The sequence below is a fragment of the Anastrepha ludens genome, chromosome X (assembly GCF_028408465.1).
Source record: "Anastrepha ludens isolate Willacy chromosome X, idAnaLude1.1, whole genome shotgun sequence".
NCBI classification, from domain to species: Eukaryota; Metazoa; Arthropoda; class Insecta; order Diptera; family Tephritidae; genus Anastrepha; species Anastrepha ludens.
In genome coordinates, this window is record NC_071503.1 from 33,244,802 (window position 1) to 33,267,493 (window position 22,692).

Below are 22,692 nucleotides of genomic sequence, written 5' to 3' on the forward strand. Positions count from 1 at the left end.
CTCTGGCGACATTGCAAGCTAACTGCGCGAACTTGAACAAATGGCTACTAAAATGCAACTGCCCAAGGTCAAACATTGAATCGTTTCGAAAATAAAGGTAAATACCAACAAATTGTTTACAAATTCAACGCATACTAAGTGTACTAATACGAATTTTGCCTGCAGTAGAAATAGCTACACTGCTACTAAAGCTATTTTTTTCAATTCTATGCAAATGTTTCGGAGTTTTTGTTATTATTCTATTTTTTTATGAATTTTACAATACCGCACTACGATTGAAATCAATTGCTTTAAAGTAAATTTGAAAATATACGTGGTATTTTTATTTGTAAGAGGGTGTACTAATACGAACTTTGCATACTGTATGTGCGATTTACTAATATGGAACGTGAAAATAGCGTTTTATTTCGCTGTAAAATTGTATGTGCATATAATTACATGGAATTCAGTACATACATAGATACATATGTACATACGTCCGAAATGAAATAATGCGAGCGATTCGTAAATACATACATACATACGTCACCATACGATGTAATTCAACATTAATGAGGTGTGGTGAGATTATCGCTTAACGCCTGTTGCTTCATTCGGTTGACAGCGAACAAACACACAAACAGCTTTTTTTGGAAAAAGAGCTGCTTTTGTTTAAACAATTTTGGTTAAATAACAAATAAATCAATTATTTTTTTTGATGCAGAACGAAAGTAAATATTTCAAAGTTAAAGTTCAAGAAAGTTTCATTTTAATTGGTTCATTCGTTTATGATTTATGGCCGTGAAAACAAAAAAATTATGTTTTTTTGCCACATTTTGACCGATTACCACGCCCCCTTTATATATTTCTTCACATTATATAGATATAAACCTTCCTCTTCAATCAATCTATCTTTAAAAAAAACCGCATCAAAATCCGTTGCGTAGTTTTAAAGATTTAAGCGTATAAGGGGACATAGGGACAGAAAAAGCGACTTTGTTTTATAATATATTATGTAGTGATATAAAAATTAGGCCGAAAAAAAGTGTGCATTTGTCCGGGGTAATCTCAGCAACGCGTGTAAGGAAAACAATGAAAGTTTCACACATTGTTGGTGCTAATTTGGCAAAGGTTTCTGTGGAGTTTGGTTGAAATCCGATAACGCGTGTGTGTGCGGTGTGTCGGTTAAGTGAGTGTGTTTTTGCTATTTGCCGCACGTATTTTTTGTACCGCACATAGCATTCATTAGAATTGAATACATTTTGGTCGTGTGTGTCTGGGCCGATTATTATGAAATTTGGTATATATATATTTTTTTCCATGGTGAAGGTTACTATAATATGCTTATTGATTCCACTCGCCACCAGGTGGCGCTGCCGAAGGCCAAAACGAGGACCCGGGTAACCCTAGGATGTGTTTTTACATTGTGGGTATCAAATCAAAGCTACTGATTAGTGCTTTAATACAGAGTATTTTTTAGATCTCTGAGTGACCAGGGTCTCGAGATATAGCCGAAAAGGTGGACCAAGGTACCCTTGGATGTGTTTGTACAATATGGGTATCAAATGGAAGCTGTTGATGAAAGCTTTTAAGTGAAGTAATTTTTACTGACCGTTTCCGGGATAAAGAAAGGAGATGGAGCTGGAGATGGAAGAAGAAAAGGAATAGCTACAGGAAGAGGAAGAGGAAGAAAAAGAGGAAGACCACTTATTATTAAAAATTAAAAAAAAAATTCTAAAAAAATGTTTAAATGTTAGATATACGCTTATTATATATACGTTAATCTGAAGTCAGCTATAGTGAAAAATTCATTGTTTCATTGTCGGCGTGATTGGTGATCATTTCCTTAATTTTTTGCAGAAAGCTTATGCTAATATGAGATATTACATATATCATTCCTATATTTACGTATTACCTGTGTACTCACAAATATACGGTTGAAGCAAATATATGTATACCTGTTTTTTTACTTCGCCTGGAAAAGTTTATATAAATTTAAGAAGAGTAAATAGAACTTATTTTATATAAGACTTCACGCAAAAAAGTCATTTGCACCTGAACACATAGCTGGGTTAAAGCGGGGGGGATAGAACAGTTCTCTCCTCCTTCTCCGCTTTTTCGCACACGTAATTGTATGGGATGAGTGCACGATGGCACATAAAAAGTCACTGGAAGCGCTTGATAGGACATTACGAGATTTACGTAGTAAAAGTGAAATGTTTGGTCGTGCCTTAGTGCTGCTGGCAGGTGATTTTAGACAAACACTGCCTGTTATTCCTCGAGCAACTGTAGCAGATGAATTGGCTGCATGTTTGAAATCATCATATTTGTGGAGACATGTTCAAACACTCAAACTAACTACAAATGTACGTGTTCTAATGCAAAATGATCCATCAGTTGCTCAATTTTCACAGCAATTATTGGATATTGGAAATGGCAAAGTTCCTGTCGATAATTTAACTGGCTTAATAACTTTACAACCAAACTTTTGTCAAATAAGTCAAACGAAAGAACAGTTAATTCAAAGTATTTTCCCGAATTTGCCTCAAAATTACAAAAATCATGATTGGCTTAGTGAACGAGCCATCATGGCTGGCAAAAATAAAGATGTGAATGAAATGATGCGGCTATTTTGGCTAACATAACAAGTCCAGAACAAACATATCGATCCGTTGACACTGTTACAAATCAAGATGATATTGTAAATTATCCCACTGAATTTGTGAATTTCCTTGATTTACCTGGATTACCGCCACACATGCTAAACTTGAAAATAGGAGCACCGATTATTATGTTGAGAAACATAAATCAACCACGACTATGTAATGGCACTCGATTAACAGTTAAGAGATTGATGAATAACGTCATTGAAGCAACAATTTTGAATGGAAGATACTCCGGTGAAGACGTTTTAATACCCAGAATACCAATGATACCATCGGATATGCCGTTTGAATTCAAACGTCTTCAATTTTCTGTTCGCCTTGCATTCGCGATTACTATTAATAAGTCACAAGGCCAAACTTTATCAATTTGCGGTATTGATTTAGAATACCCATGTTTTTCTCATGGCCAACTTTATGTTTCATGCTCAAGAGTTGGTAAGCCATCGGTATTGTTCATTTATTCAACAATGCATGGAAAAACGAAGAATGTTGTGAACCAAAGAGCATTACAATAAAAAAAGTAATAAAGTAAATCACATCAAACGTTTTTTAATTGCTACTATTATTTAAAACTTCTTTCATTACTATTCATGCGCGAGAATTTTTATAAAATACACACAGTATTTTTCAGCTTAATTTAATTAATTAATCTAGATTTTTTTAAAGACGACCAGCGGAACGGGCGGGTTTTCGCTAGGCTTTCATAAATGGGAAATATAATTTTCTTTTAAGGTGGAGATGGGTTGCGTTTATGCCCCGATGGTTATTGTTCTGATGATACTTTCTTATTACCTCTTCCTGCTCGTCAGTGTTTGTTACGTCATCTAGTTAATCTTTACAACGCAATAGCTTGAAAAGCTTACTGTTCGAGAAAAATTTTGAATGCACTGTCTGTATTATTCGGAAAGTGTCATCGTCCGTAAATATAGCTGATACCCGGTTTGGATTAAGAAATTTTTTGAAAATTTCGGTTTTTACTTCTTCTGTGAATACCGGTTTTCTGAATATGTGCCGTTGTTTATTTTTGAAAGGCATTTGTGCTAATGTTTCTGAACCTTTCAAATTTTTCTCGAATATATATTGAAGATTAAAATCATTTAAAGGTTTTTCTGAAATATATATACCGTCATTGAGGTTTTCTTCAGCTGAATGTACAGTGCTACCTGAGGTCCCTTGATTGGAGAGTTTGTCGTTTTATATTTATGTCTGCATCTGCGTTTGTGTTTAATTTCCCTTTTTTGTAAATTATTTCATAATCAAATTCTTCTAGTTTGAGTCGCCATCTGACCAGTTTTGAATTGGGTTCTTTTAAACTCATCAACCATGTTTGGGTCCTGTGATCTGTTATAATGAAGAATTTGCGCCCAAAAAGGTAAGGACGGAAATATTTAGTAGCCCATACTATGGCTAATAGTTCCTTCTCTATTGTCGAATAATTGCATTCTGAATCACTGAGTGTGCGACTAGCATAACAGATTGGTTTGTCGCTCCCTATGTGTCCTTGGAATAGAACTGCGCCTAGTGCAAAATTGTTAGCGTCTGTTGTTAGTATGAATGGTTTTGTAAAGTCAGGATATTGTAGTAAGGGGTCGTTAGTTAGAATACATTTACATGTATTGAATGCGTTTATATAGCGGTCATTTAGTTCAATTATTTTTTCTTTTTTCAGGCATTCAGTTAGGGGTTTGGTGAGTTTTGAGAAATCTTTTATAAATTTCCGGTAGTATCCTACAAGACCTATAAAACTTTGGATTTGTTTTCGGGTTTGAGGTATTGGAAAGTTTTTTATAGCGCTTATTTTTGCGGGATTTGGCTTAATGCCATCTGTGGAAATAATATGTCCGAGGAAAGTGGTTTCTTTGTGGAGGAATTCCGATTTATCTGGCTGAATTTTAAAATTGGAGGATCGCAATTTGTCGAACACCAATTGTAGGCTGTGGATGTGTTCTTGAAGGGAGGTGGAGTATATGATAATGTCATCAAGGTAGACAAGACATATCATGCCTACAAGATCGCCTAGAACATTGTCCATTACTCGTTGGAAAGTTGAAGGTGCATTTTTTAGGCCGAAAGCATTCGTACGTATTCATAATGACCACCTTCTACTGTGAATGCAGTTTTAGGAATATCCTTTTCATCCATTTCAATTTGGTGGAAACCACTTGCTAAATCAAGCGTGGTAAAGTACAAGCATTTTCCTAGTTTATCTAAAATCTCATTAATATTTGGAAGAGGATACCTGTCTGAAACAGTTTTTTCATTTAGTTTTCTGTAATCAATTACTAACCGCCATTTCTGTTTGCCGCTTGCGTCTGGTTTTTTGGATACAATACAAGGGGAATAGCTTGGGCGGATGATTCCTTGATATCTGCGATTTTCTTCAATATTCAAATGTTCTGTTCGGATTAATGGGAGAAGGTCGATATTTTCACCATTTGATAGGTTTGCATCAAAATTAAAGGTTTCGATGAATTCTTTGTCATTATATTTTTCTACTTTTATGGGTTGTTCGATGAGTAGCAGTTGTTGATCGTCTGAAATATTTATTACTTCCACGAGACTATACCAGTTTTTCGCGTAGTATATTCCTTCTGGTATGTAAAGCGTTTCGCTGATATAAGTCATATTTATGAAGATATTTCCATCTTGGATGTCTACTAGAACTACTTTTGAGTTGCGAGGAATGATATGTTTGCCAGAGGAAAAGTTTGGTTTGAAATTTAACGGAGTTACTGCGTTTTTCGTTTGGACATGTTGCTTTTGCAAATCTATTTTAGCTTCTAACTGAGTCAGGATATCGATGCCAATTAGACCATCAAAATAGTTGTGGAAATCAAATACTAAGAATCTTTGTTTTCCTGGTTGTTTAAATTCAATAAAGTTTGGAAGCGTCACTTCTCTGTCTAATTTATATTTATTAAGAATTGTTGTTATAGTTATTGGTTTGCAGTTAGTAAGGTCTGAAGGGTTAACAAAATTTGGACTTATGAATGATGCGGATGCTCCTGTGTCCTGTGCGAAGGGAGATGAAATATTGATGTAACCTAGTCCGGAACCGTGTTTGTTAATGTCTAGGTATCCTGTTGGTGGTTCGAGGATGGGTGGCGAAAATTTTGGTTATCTTCAATGTTTACTAAGATTCCACGTGGATCTTGGTATTCGTCCAGGTTTTGTTTATAGCCATTGTTTGGTGGTAGGGGTTCTAATGGATTGGAATGTTGGAAGTTGAATAGTTCGTTCTTTTGGAACTCGGGTCTTCTTGGAGTAATAGAACGCATAGTTTGGTCTGTTCTAAAGGATCTTTGGGTAGGGGCTTGGTTTTTTATGTGCGTGGTACTTGTGTCCATGGGCTCCGGTTTGCTATACTGATTGTAATTGTTGTGATTTCGGAATGGATTTTGGGCATTGTATTGGTTTGGGAAATATGGGTTTTGATTTACGGAACTATTTTGGTAATTATTTTGTCGTTGGAATAATGGCTGGGTATTGTAGTTTGGAATTTGATTTCGGTGTTGAGAATATGTGCGTTGAGCAGGTGTGTATCTATGGAAACTGTTGTTATTCCTAAAATAGTTGTTGGCTTTTGGTTGCCAATTACGCTGAAATCTGCTCGGTTCTGATTTCATGTAAAATATGTTTTGCTCTTTTATGCATAAAGAGAATGCTTCTGCGAGAGATTCTGGTTTAGATGCTCTTATTGTTGACCCGAGGGGTTCTCTCAAACCAATAAGAAAACTGTTAAGACACATTTCAGCGTACGAGTCTTTCTTTGCTTTGATTATTTTTTCATCATGCTCGTGAATCTGTATGTTACTGAGGAGGGATGCTTGTAATTCTATTATCTCGCTATAGAATTTTTCAACATTATTGAATTTCTGGCGGAGACTATGTACATAGATCGCTAATTAAAGAAGTTTCAGATCTTTTATCTGAATAGTGAAGAGTCAGGTTTTGTTTTATTTCATCCCAATTGAGGAAAGTTCCGTACATGTTTAGTACTTCGTTGGCCTCGCCAAGAATTTTATTTCGAATCGCGCGTAGTAGTATTTGTCCCTGTGGAGTTGCGTCACAATTTCTAATGTGGAGTAGAATCTCTTCCACATTATTAATAAATTCGTGCAACAGACGAGGATTTCCATCATATGCAGGTAAATCCTTTATTGCATCTGGAATTCGAAGAGTTTCGAAAGAGAAGCAACCTGTAGGAATACTCCTAGAGTTAAGTAGTTGAAACTACTCCAGTCCGGTTGTGCTTCTGGGTTACTTTCTTCCGATATGCCCTCGGAATTTTTTGCAGCTGGAACCACTTTGGATTCGTTGGTCTTTCCGATATGCCCTCGGAATTTTTTCAACTTGAATCACTTTAAATTCGTTGATTTCCTTCAGCCTGCTCCAATATGCTCTCAGAGGTCACTTAGGGATTTTTCAACTTTTTCTTTAGCACTTCCGAACCGTTCACAGGGCAGCCGACTGCGCCATTTATGTTATCACCCCACGATAGTGTTAAAAAAAACAACAAGTTAATTTCTCGACAGGAATATGACAAGTGTTTATTAATTGATTCTTAACTACTATTTATACATTTTATGCTTATTGATGAGTATTACAATGTTAAATTTGCTTAATACGCAATTTATTACATATAACCTAAATTCTACAGAAATATTATTACAATAAATGATTAATAAGCAATATTATTGCAATAAATGATTATTAAGCTATATTATTGCAATAAGTATTCAATTTCTTAATTTTAAACAATACTGCTACGCCCGCATTTCCGGTGTTGATGACCGCTAGGTTCCTGCCCTTGGTGGCTTTTCTGGTGGCTGTCGAGTTGGTGTTGTTGTTGAGGTTGCGGTAGCGGAGGTAACTCACGCTACAAACAGGAGGAGGAGCTCGGCCAAACACCCAAAAAGGGTGTACGCGCCAACTATATATACATATATATATATATATATGTATATATATACAGTGTGCGCCATCTCGATCTTCGGTATGGAAATATTGAATAGCTTTAGCAACTAGCAAAATTGAATGTTTGTTGGTGTTTTTTTATTTGATTTTGTCCTTTACAATCTGTTGCAACTGCACTTCGAACACAACATCCAACAAATGACCACCTTTACGAGCCACACAATATTGTGCTCTTTTTTTTCGAATTTTCCATTACTTTTGCTAGCATTTCGGGTGATATTGCCTCTATTTCAGATCTAATGTTGGTCCTGAGCGCTTCCAATGTAGTGGGCAATAATCGTTGAGTTATTTGCACTTTGTAAGGAAACATGTGAATATCCTCTTTTAAAATCCTTCTAAGAGTGGTTCCTTTTATGTTTAGCTGCTGGGCACGGTGACGATATAACAGATTTGGGCTTTTCAAAATACTCTGCTTGACAGTTTCTCCAATATCATTGGAGCGTCTTTTACGAACTGAAACACGTTGACGATTTGCTACAGACCCCGGTTCTTCAAAATGTTTAGTCAGATTGCGTATGGTGTTATCAGAAGGCACTTTACGACCGCGGTATTTTCGACAGTATGCACGTTGAGCAAGCACAATTGAACGACCATTTTCCAAATACATGGTCACAATTTCCGCGCGTTCTTTAGGTGTAAAGTTATTCATCGTTAAAATTGTACTGAATTGACGTTTCCAAATTATTTTTTCTCAAGTCCTTCTGACAATGGATAGCAAAGTTATTCAATATTTCCATACCGAAGCTCGAGATGGCGCACCCTGTATATTTATCTTCTATACGAGAACAAAACGGAATGGATTTTAAATTTTCAATAGTACAAAATTTCGAAGACGTTAACTCGTTTTAAGCTAACGGCGGCTTTTGTTTACATCATTAGTGTATGTATCTGTGCGCACTTGACACACAGCAGCTAAAACAATCACCATTCGCTACGACTGTCGCCATTCTGTCACGAATTAATAATATATATAGTACAATATATGCATATATATAAAAAAATAAAAAAAAATAAATAATTGGCGCGTACACTTCTGTTAGGTGTTTGGCCGAGCTCCTCCTCCTATTTGTGGTATGCGTCTTGATGTTGTTCCACAAATGGAGGGACCTACAGTTTCAAGCCGATTCCGAACGGCAGATATTTTTATGAGGAGCTTTTTCATGGCAGAAATACACTCGGAGGTTTGCCATTGCCTGCCGAGGGGCGACCGCTATTAGAAAAATGTTTTTATTAATTTTGCTTTCACCGAGATTCGAACCAACGACCTCTCTGTGAATTCCGAATGGTAATCACGCACCAACCCATTCGGCTACGGCGGCATATATATATGTATGTATATAAATCATAACACAGATGCCACAACAAAAATTGACAGTTCACCAAATATTTTTGTCTTCCTCAAGAAAAATAGGCTTATGGACAGCTCAGGCGCGTGAGGAAGGACGTGGTGGGCTCGTTTTATGAATGATCGAGCCTTGCTTTGAGAAATATACGCTACCGATTATGAATGAAATAGTTTTTGTTGTATTAAAGAACATTTTAGAATGATGCTTCTGCGCGTATAAAGGTAATTTGTTTTTGTAAGTAAAATATTTGGAATATCGACCGGGTGACGGCAAATTTAATAAATAAAAGGCATATATTTTATTAAAAAGGCCTATTATGATAAACGTCGGATGATATGCGGCGGGAGTTAACTCGATCCGCACTCGATTCACTTTTTCACAAAAATGGTATTATTGTTACCGACGGATGCACTGCATTACAATCCGTGAACTGTGTTATCAGCATAATCAGCTGTGCAAAAGACCAATAAATATTTGTTAAATAAAATGGATTCAATAGCTTTTTTTTTGGATTTTAATGAAAGTACAAACAATGATGCAAGACGAACCCGGAAAAAAGTAAGGGATAATGCTGTTGACGTGTTCCAGTTGCCGGATGATGTGTAAGTTCACTTTTTAAGGACAATTGACGAAAATTTATGTGAGCTCCTCTTGTAGATTTGTTAAGCAATTCCGTCTTAATAAGATAGCTTTCCAATATGTTCTTAACATATTAAAGAGGGAAATGCTTCCTGTTATTAAAACATGGTCGATATCGCCAGAGCTCAAACTAGAAGCCTGTCTAAGATTTTTTGCTGAAGGGGGTTATCAAAATGGTACTGGGCAGGATTTTAATATTGGCATGGCGCAGTCCACAGTGTCCATAGTACTGTCAGAAGTTTTAAATATTTTAGAGGCAACACTATGCCCCAGATGGATAAGTTTGGCAATGACCGAGACTGAAGAGCTTGAAGCCAAAAGATATTTTTTTGGAAAAACAAGAATTCCCGGCATAGTTATGTGCGTAGATGGCACCCACATAAAGATTTTGAAACCTGCTGGAGACAATTCGCACCTTTATTATAATAGGAAAGGATATTACAGTATTAATGCAATGATAGTAAGTTAATTTCTGAAATTTTAATTGACTAATAAAATGACTTTTTTCTATCTTAAGATATGTGACCATAAGCAGCGAATAAGGTATGTGAACAGTAGGTACGCAGGTGCAAGTCACGATTCCTTTATTTGGGAAAATAGTGAGGCTTCAAGACATTTCCAAACCATGTATGAAAATGGACACAGAAGCGCTAGATTGTTGGGTACATATATGACAAAAACGAAACAGTTAACAATACATAAGTAATTTTGATTTAAATGTTCCCTAGGTGACTCTGGATACCCACTTTTACCCTGGCTGATAACGCCCTTCCGAAATGCCGGAGCGAATACACCCCAAAGCCGTTTCAATAAAAGCCATAGCTCGGGTCGCAATATTGTTGAACGCACAATAGGTGTCTGGAAGAATTGGTGTCGATGCTTGCTCTCAGCTCGCCAACTTCATTATTCTCCGGAAAAAGTGGCTCAAATTGTTAATGTTGCGGCGGCACTTCACAACATTCGGATCCATTATAATATTTCAGACGAGTATTTAGAAGGGGTTTTTGAAAGTGAAGAGTATGAAAATGGCGAGCCTGTACAACATCAAAGGTATACCAATGAAGCAAACCAAATCCGGAATGAAATGCTACACAGCTTTTTATAAAGAAACATTTTTTTGTTTTCATTTAACGTACATAAATATATGTATGTTTGTATATATTTCTTAAGAACAAAATAAAAACAGCCTTCTTGGCAAATGTTGCACATTAAAACTTAAACTTAAAATATAAAAGCCTTCTTGGCAAATGTTGCACTTTAAAACTTAAGCTAAACAAAATTTCTAATTCACAGTCATTTTTTAAGTCTCAATTGCACATTAAAACTTAAACTTAAAATATAAAAGCCTTCTTGGCAAATGTTGCACTTTAAAACTTAATCTAAACCAAATTTCTAATTCACAGTCATTTTTTAAGTATCAATTGCTTGTTAACTTCTCCTAATTCAATGCTTAAAAGTTCTTGTTTCACCCTTAATTTTTCAATAGCATTTGTCTCCATAGCCATATTATGTCTTTTTGTCTCCTCAAGAAAAGCTTGGAGAATTTCATTATTTTTCTTCTGGTGATCACCCAGACGGTCAACCGACCTAGTCAGATCTTTCAGTTCCTTTTTTACATTTCTAAAATGTAGTTCCTGTGCACCAACACCTTCCGAAACTTTTGAATATAACCTCTCCTGCACACCGATTTGCTTGTCTAACAAGTCAAACTGCTCTGGTCTCTTTTTTTTTCGGAGTTCATTTCGAATGTTTTGGTTATTTTCCACATCTTCATTTTCCAACAACTCTATGCAGATGGCGTCTCTCGAAGTATATGAATTTGTACGAGCTCTCTTCGATGTAGATGGAGTAATGTCTTCAACCACCTGCTCTGAATTTAGTGGAGTGGCATGCTCAATAATTCTCCTCTGAGGCACTCCAAACTCTTTTGAATTTTTAATGCCCCCAACACAGGTGTTTAGGCCCACTAGAGCAGCAACATCTTCTTCTAGCGACGATAAAGGTAGTTCCCTATTTTCGCCTCCACCAGTTGCTTGTAATTCCCTTTTATTGTGCGCCAACTTTTTCTTTACTGCTGATTTAAAATCTGACCAAACCTTTAATTAAAACGGAAATAAGTACTTATATTCTCAATGAACTTTTGAATTATCAACAAACCTTTTTCCATTCTGAAATACTCTTCGATGGAGGCCCTAATGAATTCAGTTCCTCACGCACACTCTCCCAAAATTGCTCTACCTCGTTAGGAGCACTTCTGGTAAAATTTTTTGCAATATCAGGATGCTCCTTCATACGAGATATTAAACCTTTAAATTGCTCTCTGGTGGTTGTGCGTTTCCTAAAAAATATTAATTTTGCCATTTGTATAAATTTTGCCAATATATATAATCCGAAAAAAACAAATAAAAATGTTTTTCCTTACATTTTATTGCTCTCCATCTTTATTATAATAATATCCGCAACACAATGACCTGCGGATGAGAAACGAGTAAATTTCTTTGAAACGCGTATTGAGTGCGTTGTTGGTAATGCCATTTTTTTAATCGATCCGTAAACCACATTATCGATCCGCATACTGCTTTATCCGACGTTTATTATGATACCGAATACTGTCGGATCGAGTATAACTCCCTCCGCAACCATCCGTCGGATACCATAATAGGGGTGAACATTTATAGATAAATTGAAATATGTATGTACGTGTATGTATGTATAGGTATAAACCAATTTTAAGTGAAATCTTTGATCTCTTGATATATAAGATCCTATAACTCCTAGTTGGAGGATAGAACATTTAATGGTAATGTGTGGTAGGTATACAATTATGCAACATAAATATTTAAATAAAATATTTTATATAGAAGTCCTACAAAAATCAAAAACAGGAAAATCAAATTTTTTTCATAGCATCAAATACGAGCATTAGTGCGTACATACAAATGTATGCATGAGTATACGTATGTACACACGTTTATCGCCTGCTTGCTCAGTGCTTAGGCAAAGACAAAAATAAAGCCAAGCTTATAGGAGCAGATTCAAAAGCTACAGCAACAAGTGCTACTACTCTATAAGCAACACGCTATCAATACAGAAAAGTATGAAAAATTCTTTAAAATCGTTGGAAACAGGTTTCGAGATGGAAGAGACAATAACGCCAAACGCACTCATTGGGGTCTCGCTACCGCGAAAGGGCGCCAACTACCAACTATTTAATTACACGCGGAAAAGCTAGGGTTACCATTTAACCCCTATTGCAGATGATGTGGGAACCTTTCAGAGAAGGAGTCTGTAGAGCATTTTCTCTGTAAATGTCCGGGTTTGGCAGCTAGACGACTAAGGTCTCTGGGAGCTCCTTTCTTCGACGGCCTGGGGCATTGCGCCAACCTAAATCCAATCAATCTTCTCCATTATATCAACAGCTCTGGCTGGCTGTAGATATCTGCCTCTTGGAGGTCTCGTAATGGTATCAAAACGGCGCTTTAGTGGCACTTGAGGAGTGCCAGGTGCTTTCAACCATTCCACCTACCTTCCTACCTAGCAGACACTGAGGACAAAAATATATTTAACTCACTTACTTAAGAACTCAATGAACTCCTTAAAAAGATTACCACTCTCATCTCCAGAACTATCTCAGCAAGCTAAATCTAACCTCTGTCACTGACTACTCTCTATGGAAAGCAACAAAATATTTAAAAAGGCCAACCCTAGCCAATCATCCATTAAAATGGAAATTAACCCACAGGCAAAAACAGATCTCGAGAAGGCAAGATCGAAACCCACGAAATCGAACCCGCTCCAAGTACTTCTTAAAAAGTACAAGATACTCTAGACCACCATCTGGTGCGGACCTACCCATAAAAAAATTCTCGAAAAATGAAGTTCAAGAAGTGATAAAAACATAAAAAAGGAGGCGGCTGGATATGACCTTATAACAGGAGGAGTACTGAAACAACACCCAGAAGAAGGACTCACTTCTCTTACGTATATACATATGTATAATTCTATTATATTTTCTTGTCTTGTTCCACCTCAATGTAAAGTAATTCAAGTAAAAATTATCCTCAAACCAGGAAAAAGCGCTGAACCAGTCGAATCATAAAGTTTTTTCTAATAGCGGCCGACCCTCGGCAGGCAATGGCAATTCTCCCAGTGTACTATATTTCTGCCGTGAAAAAGCTCCTCATACAAAATATCTGCCGTTCGGAATCGGCTTGAAACTGAAGGTCCCTCCATTTGAGGAACAACATCAAGACGCACGCTGCAAATAGGAGGAAGAGCTCGGCCAAACACCCAAAAAGGGTGTACGCGCCAATTATATATATATTTATATATATATATATGTATTGCATAACTGGGTGCATTCCATAAATGTATCTTAAATTAATTAAATAGCTATAAGTAAAAATATTGCTGAATATTTAATACCAAACTGAGATACAAGTAAAAATTACAACTTATATCATTTAAATTATTTGATTTTCAATCATAATTGAAAAGATATACAAGTTAGTTCATATTCATATTACAACAAATAAAATTCTTTATGCTGCCATTGAAGTAAAAAATGATTTCTTGGACGGCCCAAGCACTGTAGACGAAATACAATAGTTAAAATGCTTAATAAAATGAAAGTAAATAATGCGCCTGGGCTTGGTAAATTTTATATGATATGTATTTCAAAAATTCCACCAGTTTTTGAACCAGCTTGTGGAAATACACAACTGGTAAAGTCAGAGACATTTTCAAACCAATTTGCTTTTTCTGATTTTCAAAACAGGTGATAGAGCGGAAGTCACAAGTTACAGAGGAATATATTTATGAATTGCAGTGAAAAAATTGTTATGGGTATTTTAAATTTTTAAAACCAGATATAATTGCATTATACTTAAGGTCCTTTAGAATAAAAACTGACCTCTATTTATTTATTTTTTAAAGCTTAAATAACAATAAAATTGTTAAATAAACAAGCAGATAACGCGGATGAAGGTGAGAAATCAGGATATTTCTTATGGTTCCAATAATGTGATTGGAGTTATTAATTTTTTTGAAAACAGGACATGCTGTCATATGATGTATTTTCCCTTGAATTTTGACGAATACTGCACGGCGTAGAGAATTGCTGTTGCTTCAGCGGTGAAAATTGAGCGAAATGGAAGTAATAATCCATACGATGTAGGCTCTCCATAGGCTTTCCCAACAGCAAAGGAAGTGTAATTCGCTTTGGAACCATCAGTAAGGATTAGCTGCTAACTAGAACTTTTAAGGCGAGATGAAATTTCTAAGAAACGTGCGCAATACTCTGCCGAAGTCTTATTCGATTCTTGCATGTAACTTAAATCGTTTATAAAAGATGATTTTTTCAGCACTCATGGCGGGTGATGGCCACATCTCGTCGATAATAATCTTAAGGGCAGTCCATTGTCTTTTGCAAACGAGGCGCATTTGTAAATTGAAGAAGCTGTCTTAGCAGTCCGTACGCACAGCTGCCGAACGAAAGAATTTTTGTAGAAAAGCATCTGTCAATGCTTGCTAAATAGCAAGCTTAGGATAAAGTTTCCTTATATTGACCTCTGATGCTTTCCATTTCAATTCAACCGGGCTATTCGGGTCATGTTCTTCGATTTCCATGTAACTCAAATATGTTGCTCTCTGGTCAAAATAATGAGGCACGTATTTTTTTGTTCGCCCGAAAAAAATTTTTTTCAAGATTTATCGGCAATTTTGTTTTTCGGCTCAAAATCGATTTTTTTTAACTATATAAGAAATCAAGAGGACACCTCAAACTTCAATTGAGCTGAATGCCCAGTAGCTAAAATGAGTTGTTTTTCAGTAATGAATTTTTGAGTAAAAGCGTGTTTCGCACTTTTTGTTTTTTGCAGAATAAAAAAATTTCAACTACGGTTTTGCAATTGTTTCTACATGGAGTCGCTCGTGTAAGTAATGACAATGATTTTGAACTCAGAATCATTAAAATCGGTTCATTTTTGACTTAGTTATGAGCATTTAAAAAAACAAAATTCTTATATAATTAAAAACAAAATTGCCGATAAATCATGAAAAATTTTTTTTCGGGCGAACAAAAAAATACGTGTCTCATTATTTTGCACAGAGAGCAACATATTTGAGTTACATCGAAATCGAAGAACATGACCCGAATAGTTCGGTTGAATTGAAATGGAAAGCATCTATATAAGAAATTTTTTTTTTAAATGCTCATAACTTAGTCAAAAATTAACCGATTTTAATGATTCTGAGTTCAAAACGATTGTCATTACTTACACGAGCGACTTCATGTAGAAAAAATTGCAAAACAGTAGTTGAGAATTATTTATTCTGCAAAAAAACAAAAAGTGCGAAACAGGCTTTTTACTCAAAAATTCATTACTCAAAAACAACTCATTTTAGCTACTGGGCATTCAGCTCAATTGAAGTTTGAGGTGTCCTCTTGATTTGGAAAAAGTTACAAAAAAAAAAAAAAAAAACTTTTTGAAATATTGAATTTCGAAAAAATTTCGATTTTCTTTTTTTGCAAAATAAAAAATTTTCAACTACTGTGTTGGAATTGTTTCTACATGAAGTCGCTCGTGGAAGTAATGACAATAATTTTGAACTCAGAATCTTTAAAATCAGTTAATTTTTGACTAAGTTATGAGCATTTTAAAAACAAATTTCTTATTTAATGAAAAAAAATCGATTTTGAACCGAAAAACAAAATTGCCGATAAATTTTGAAAAAAAATTTTTTCGGGCGAACAAAAAAATACGTGTCTCATTATTTTGCACAAAGAGCAACATATTTGAGTTACATCGAAATCGAAGAACATGACCCGAATAGCCCGGTTGAATTGAAATGGAAAGCATCCTCTACGTTGTCGGTTAGTGATGGTAGACCTGATTCTGCTAGCGGTTTTTTATTGGCGAAGTAGGAAATGCACGTAAAGATCGTCGGCCAGCAGTATGGTAAGCAGACGCTAGCAGCTTCAGGTTATTTGTAGCATTTTGGCCATATATTTCTACCCCATAGTTGGTAGAGGATAAAAGGAGCGCCTTTGTAACATTGACCAGTAAATCAGAGTTGATAAGTGATCGTTTGGAAGATAAATACTTCACAACGTTTTACTTAAAGAATATATAGAATAGTTAGAACAGAATACTGTACCTATAAACTTATGACTATCAGTAAAAGTAATATTTATATTGTTAAATGTAAACGTGGCGGCCGCGGTAGCCGAATGGGTTGGTGCGTGACTACCATTCGGAATTCACAGAGAGAACGTAGGTTCGAATCTCGGTGAAACCCCAAAATTAAGAAAAACATTTTTCTAATAGCGGTCACCCCTCGGCGGGCAATGGGAAACCTCCGATTGTATTTCTGCCATGAAAAAGCTCCTTATAAAAATATCTGTCGTTCGGAGTGGGCTTGAAACTCAAGACGCGCATCACAAATAGGAGAAGGATCTCGGCCAAACACCCAAAAAGGGTGTACGCGCCAATTATTTATATATATACCATATATATATTACAGTTGTGTTTCTTACAAATATATAGTAGTTTAGTTCTTTTGGGACAGATAGGACGTCTGTGAAGTTAGCCATTACGACATCCAGGATGGGAATTTTAGAAAATATATGTACATCATCCTCATACATTTGGTGGGAAAGCCATGCTTCGCGGAAAGCGCATTCGTTTAAAGACCCTCGTTTCCATGCAAGCTGCTGGACTTTGATTTGGCGAGGTTTATAACAGATTTCCCTCTCATATAGCCGAATATGTGTACTCCGGGATCGTTAAGAAGTACCATATTCATGCTCGCGAATGCTTCTCCGGTAGCCCTTCCTCTTGCTTTGGTGTTTTTACTTCCCCATGTAGTAGACCAAGTGTTGAAGTCTCCAATAATTGTTATTGATCGTTTCCCGCTCAGCTCTGTTTTGATAAGAGAGATCATTTTTTTCAAATTGTTCGATTGACCAGCGAGGTGGCGCGTAGCAGTACTTGGGTGACTCTACTTTCGAGACTCTTAAATGCCCCGGAGCTAGGGTCCTCTTAGCATCTTCTGCCAAAAGCTGTATGTAAACGGCGTGCGCACCTCCATATACTGCTCTGATACTCTTTATAGTACCTGTGATTGGTCTTTTAATATGCGCTTGCCACACCATGGCATCCAATAATTCGTCTGTCGAGCTCAGTTCAAATATATATTATTGTTCTAATCTGCGCTCTGACTATGTGAGTTCCCAGATTGACTGTAGCTACGTTCACAAGAGTTGTTTCATTCAAACAGCATGATTTTTGGAGGCATTGGCTTCACATCGGCGCTTTAACTCTATAAGGAGTCGTCCCTTGTGTGATGGCCAAATAGTTCTTACCTCGCTAAATTCATTGAGCCCAGAGCTGGATTTTACTGCCTTCAGTATGACCCTGTAGTAAATACCGTCAGACTTTTTTGGGATTATAAAGGTATCTGCACTTGGCTTTATTGCTTTTGCCTTTTTATATTTTTTCTGTCTGCGAACTTTCATCCACTCCTGCTCCTTTTGCGTTGACCTTAACAATTGCTCTTGTTTCTCCGCTGAGCCTACAGCTCTCCTTTATTCTTGCCTGCCGAGTGTTCTCAGGGTCTTTGAGCTTTCCTTCAGTCTCGATTGATCCTTGATTCGCTTACCGTTTTGTGGTGGACGTTTTGTGGCTATAACACGGTTATCGGCTGTTGTTTGGATTTCACCGTGAATATGAAGAAAGACGGAAAGTTTGAGAGCCTACTTCATGTCATAGAGATCTTTGCCAATTCCATTTAGAAGTTTGTACATGGATCATCTGGGTTCATTACCGAAGATTAAGAGAGTCAATTGTTATTTTCTGGTCGTTGTCTGTGAGTTCATAAAATACTCTATACTGAAAGCCGTAAAGAGCACCACGACGGAATCAGTGATAAAGGCTTTAGTGGAAGTTACGGTCGCACTTGGTCGACCACCCAGATAGGGGGCTGCGTTCATATCACATCAAATCGGTATACTCAATCAATTCGCACACCAAGGGCCGATAGTCAGGCGGAACCATACTCTTGTTTGCGGTGCACAGTGAAAGATTCCAAGAGCTGGGATGCAGCGTTGCCGCTGATATAGTGGAGCTTGAACTCGTAGCATCAGGTGACCAAGTTCTGGCCAAACGAATTGGTGTTTACCTTTGATCCCAGGGATATCATTACAAGTCGAATGATCCAGGCGCTTCATGATGAAGTCAACGTCAATGTATGTAGATCCCGAGAATTAAAGGGAAGAAGCCGCTAGAAATGGATGGAAAGATACGACAAAAAACATCGCAAGCCTCACAACAATGACGTGGGAGATTTGGTCGTCATTGACCATGTGCCAGCAGCGACGGGGGACGATGTGTCAGGACCGACCGATTTTTCGCCGACAGGAAGGGGTCCCGTATTAGCTGACGATGAGGCAAAACGTGTCTGCGAGTAAGCGGATTGCTCGGGATTAATTTTTATATTTATTTCTGATCATTGAAATGAATTTCATTAATTATAATTTATTATCATAACATGAATGTTCAGGAGTCATCCGTGACAAATATTTATTACCAAAGATCTTACCGTATCTTAGTTACGTTCTGAAAACCAATACCCGCCCGATAGCAATATGGTCGTTTCTATCTAAAGTTCTTGAGCATACCATTTTTTGTTTCCTTGTTCACTCCTCTCGGGAGCATAGGGCCTCGGTTCGATAATCTATTTTGATTTCTGACAGGGTAGGTGATTAGCCTACCGCTACCAGTCCTAAGGAGTTGGAATGCCCATCTGTCATTGCTTAGGAACAACACCTTCTTACTGCTTCACCATCTGTGTTTCAGATTTTTCTGGCAGAAGGATCACACAGATGGTTGAGGGCTTCGCTAAATTGGGTGTGTCTGCGGTAATATCGCCACTGCTCGCTTCCTCTTACTGGCGCCACTGATGCATTGTATAACTGTGTATTTTTTCTTTGTTTTTGCTTATTTTAGCAGCCACAATGCAAATAATGCGCTGACCATTATGCGAGAGTAAGGATAGGAAGGATAAGTTTTTTGGGGTTGAAGAATGAGCATTTTTTGTTTTAGAAAGAAGGAAAGGAGGTAAATTTGGAAAAGTGCGAGGGCCGTGCTTTACGTGGGATTCGAACCCACAACCTCTGGGATGGCAGGCTAGTGTACTTACGCTAGAATACCGAGGCCGCTAAAGCGTATCATGTATCGCCAGATAAATCCGATTCTGAACAACAAAGCTTTGGTGAAGATATTGCGATCGGGGTTTAGGTCCAGTAGAATATGTTCCACGGCACTTTTAAAAGTGTCGGATGATATGCGACTAAACATAGACAAAAAGGGTGTGATTTTTCTTACCAGACTCGACCTGAATCTGTAGGCCACAAACTTTTAATCTTCAAGCTTAAAAACGTATATAATTTTTGAACTTCGGCCTTAACTCTTGTAGCAACATATCTTAGTGACCGATTACAGGCAGTATGCGCCGCTAAGGCCATATCGAACTTCTAACCTATAACCAGAGGAAATGGAATTTTGTAACAATTTTAAATATTGAATTTAATATAATGTTAAAAATGTAAGTTTTATATTATAATAATATATACATACATTTTATTGACATTAATATAAAATATTATAACTAATAACATATTTTACATAAAAAATACCATTATTTACATACCTACCGATTATTATATACGTTGTTTAAGTTTAGAATAAAAAAAAAGTAAAAAGGCATTAAATTAAAACTAAAATACTCAAAGTGAAATTAAAAATTTCGAATATGTGCCTATTTCGAAGGTCAAGAACTTCGCAAAACGATTCCGGGCTTCACGAATGAGTATGTCAAATTGGTCTACATGAGCCCAACGAATAATAAGATCCGCAGTGAGCCACACACTTTATTCCGATTCGAAGCGTCCTTCGGCCTGAAAGCACGGAAAAAAAGTTATATGTTGTTTTCGACGCGTCAAGTTTGTTGGACCGATTATTCAAGAAGAGCTCTATTGAACACTTCTTCGTTTTCGTTTGCATAAACATGAATTTACGGCCGACATTACTAAAATGTACCGCCAAATTCTCATGGCCGAATAAGACAGAAAATTTCAACTTTTAGTGTGACTGCTCCCGTCTGAGCCACTTAAAAATTTTCGACTTAACACCGTAACATACGGCACTGCGCCTGCGCCATTTCTCGCTACACGGTGTTTATAAATGGTCAAATTTCTCGTTACATGGTGTTTATAAATTCCAATACAAATATATATCCACCCGACTCAAAGGATTTATTAGGAGTGAGGGAGTTAAAATATCAAACTGGGCAGGATTAAAATTAACTAAGAGGCTTTTAACCCACCAATCATTTTTCGATTTTGAAAGCTCTGAAAAGGCCTTAAGCTTCAATGACACAGATTCCACAAAAACACTTGGAGTCCGCTTCTGGTCAGACTCCGAAATCGTTCTGAATTGGATCAAACGCATGCATCTGCACTACAGACTTTTGTTGTAAATATAGTGTCTGAAGTCCAAGAATTGACGAATAAAGTTACTTGGTGATATGTGCCAACTAAGCGAATTCCCGCGGATCAAGTGCATCTGGGTTGCAGCAAATATCTACCTTCAGCTCTATCCAGGAAACGAAACATTCAAGATGAAAAGAAAAGCAACAATTTTAGTTGCTCAAACGACTGACTAATTATGGCATTTTCGGAAAGAGTATCTTTTCATCAAAAACTGCTTCGTATTGTCGCTTATATTTTAAGATGAATCAGATGCATAAGAGACCAACCCGCGACAATACACAAGTACCGACGGCTAAGGGCCTTAAATTAAATTTCGTCAAAATCATTTAGGTGGTTGAACATGTTGGGAAATTCGTCTGCCAATAGACTTCGCGCACTACGACGCTTTCTTATATGTGGAGTAGATTTTTGTATTAAAAATACGCGGTAGACTCCAGTACACACATATATCACAGTGTTCGTTTGTTTAACTTGCACGGCAGTACATTTAGAGCTCATGCCGAGGATTCCTCTAATTGTTTTATTTCCGCCTTAAAAAGGTTCATTGGACGCCGAGGGAAGTCGCAGAAAATTTACTGCGACAACGCCAGAAACTTTTTCGGAGCCGATCGCAAACTTCACGACCTTGGGGAAACGTTCGAGACTCAACATCCGGAAATAGAGAAGAACGTAACGACCGAGAGATTCGTCTTCGCCTTTATATCACCCAGGGCATCGCTCTTGGGAAGCGGCAGTGAACATACATAAACAAATTATTTACATACCTACCGTTTATTATATAATATAAGAAGAGCGTTAGAAAACTTTCGGATAAGAAAAAGTATAAAGGCATGAAATTAAAAATAAAATACTTACTTGTAAAGTAAAATCAAAAGCGCTATTCTTAAGAAAGCTTAAGAATTTTTCAAACTACATTGATATTTGCATCAGCAATTTAAATTCCGACTTGAGACTTAGAAGCAGGTTGGCTTCTGACAAGGGATTGATCCTTAGACCTGATATATCTCAATCCTTATGCAGTATGTCAATAATGAGTTATGACATGCACAATAAATTCAATTTTTGGACTTCATTAGCATAAATAAAACTGTGACTTCTTTTTTGTACTGCTTCATATTTATTTACAGCACTTAAAGGAAATTAATAAAAATAAATTTCAGATTCTTTGGAAAAACAACAACTAAAGCAAGAAAAACTTAAAGGAAATTAATAAAAATAAATTTCAGATTCTTTGGAAAAACAACAACTAATGCAAGAAAAACAAATAGCACACTATTTCGACACCGTCAATAAATTGGTTTTACATTTTGGTTTTTCAATTTCTTTACAGTTATCTTTGCTTTGCAATGCTGCTTTAGTTTTACAATTCAGTGAACATTTTTTTTCTTTTAGGCCTTCAAATTTAAATATTGTGTTTGCAAAATTCCTGGCAAAAAATTATTCTTTGATATTACCCAATTATTGTATTGTAATTACCACTCGTATCTATTTGTTGTTAACATTACTCATTGTGATAGTGTGTGCCGTAGTCAAC

The 22,692-nt window shown here is 36.6% G+C and overlaps 2 protein-coding genes across 2 annotated transcripts; one reads left to right on the forward strand and one right to left on the reverse strand.

The window, feature by feature from the left end:
* Positions 1 to 9,286: 9,286 nt before the first annotated feature.
* Positions 9,287 to 10,313, forward strand: LOC128869648 (putative nuclease HARBI1). Its single transcript, XM_054112218.1, has 3 exons — positions 9,287 to 9,570; positions 9,626 to 10,067; positions 10,125 to 10,313. Exons 1-3 carry the CDS (start codon positions 9,455 to 9,457, stop codon positions 10,311 to 10,313), a joined length of 747 nt encoding a protein of 248 aa, XP_053968193.1. The 5' UTR covers positions 9,287 to 9,454.
* A 269-nt stretch (positions 10,314 to 10,582) lies between these two features.
* Positions 10,583 to 12,435, reverse strand: LOC128869645 (uncharacterized). Its single transcript, XM_054112217.1, has 3 exons — positions 12,030 to 12,435; positions 11,765 to 11,945; positions 10,583 to 11,703 (listed from the first exon to the last, which is right to left on the reverse strand). The coding sequence occupies exons 1-3, from the start codon at positions 12,179 to 12,181 to the stop codon at positions 11,011 to 11,013; spliced, it is 1,026 nt and encodes a 341-aa protein (XP_053968192.1). The 5' UTR covers positions 12,182 to 12,435; the 3' UTR covers positions 10,583 to 11,010.
* Between the last annotated feature and the right edge of the window lie 10,257 nt (positions 12,436 to 22,692).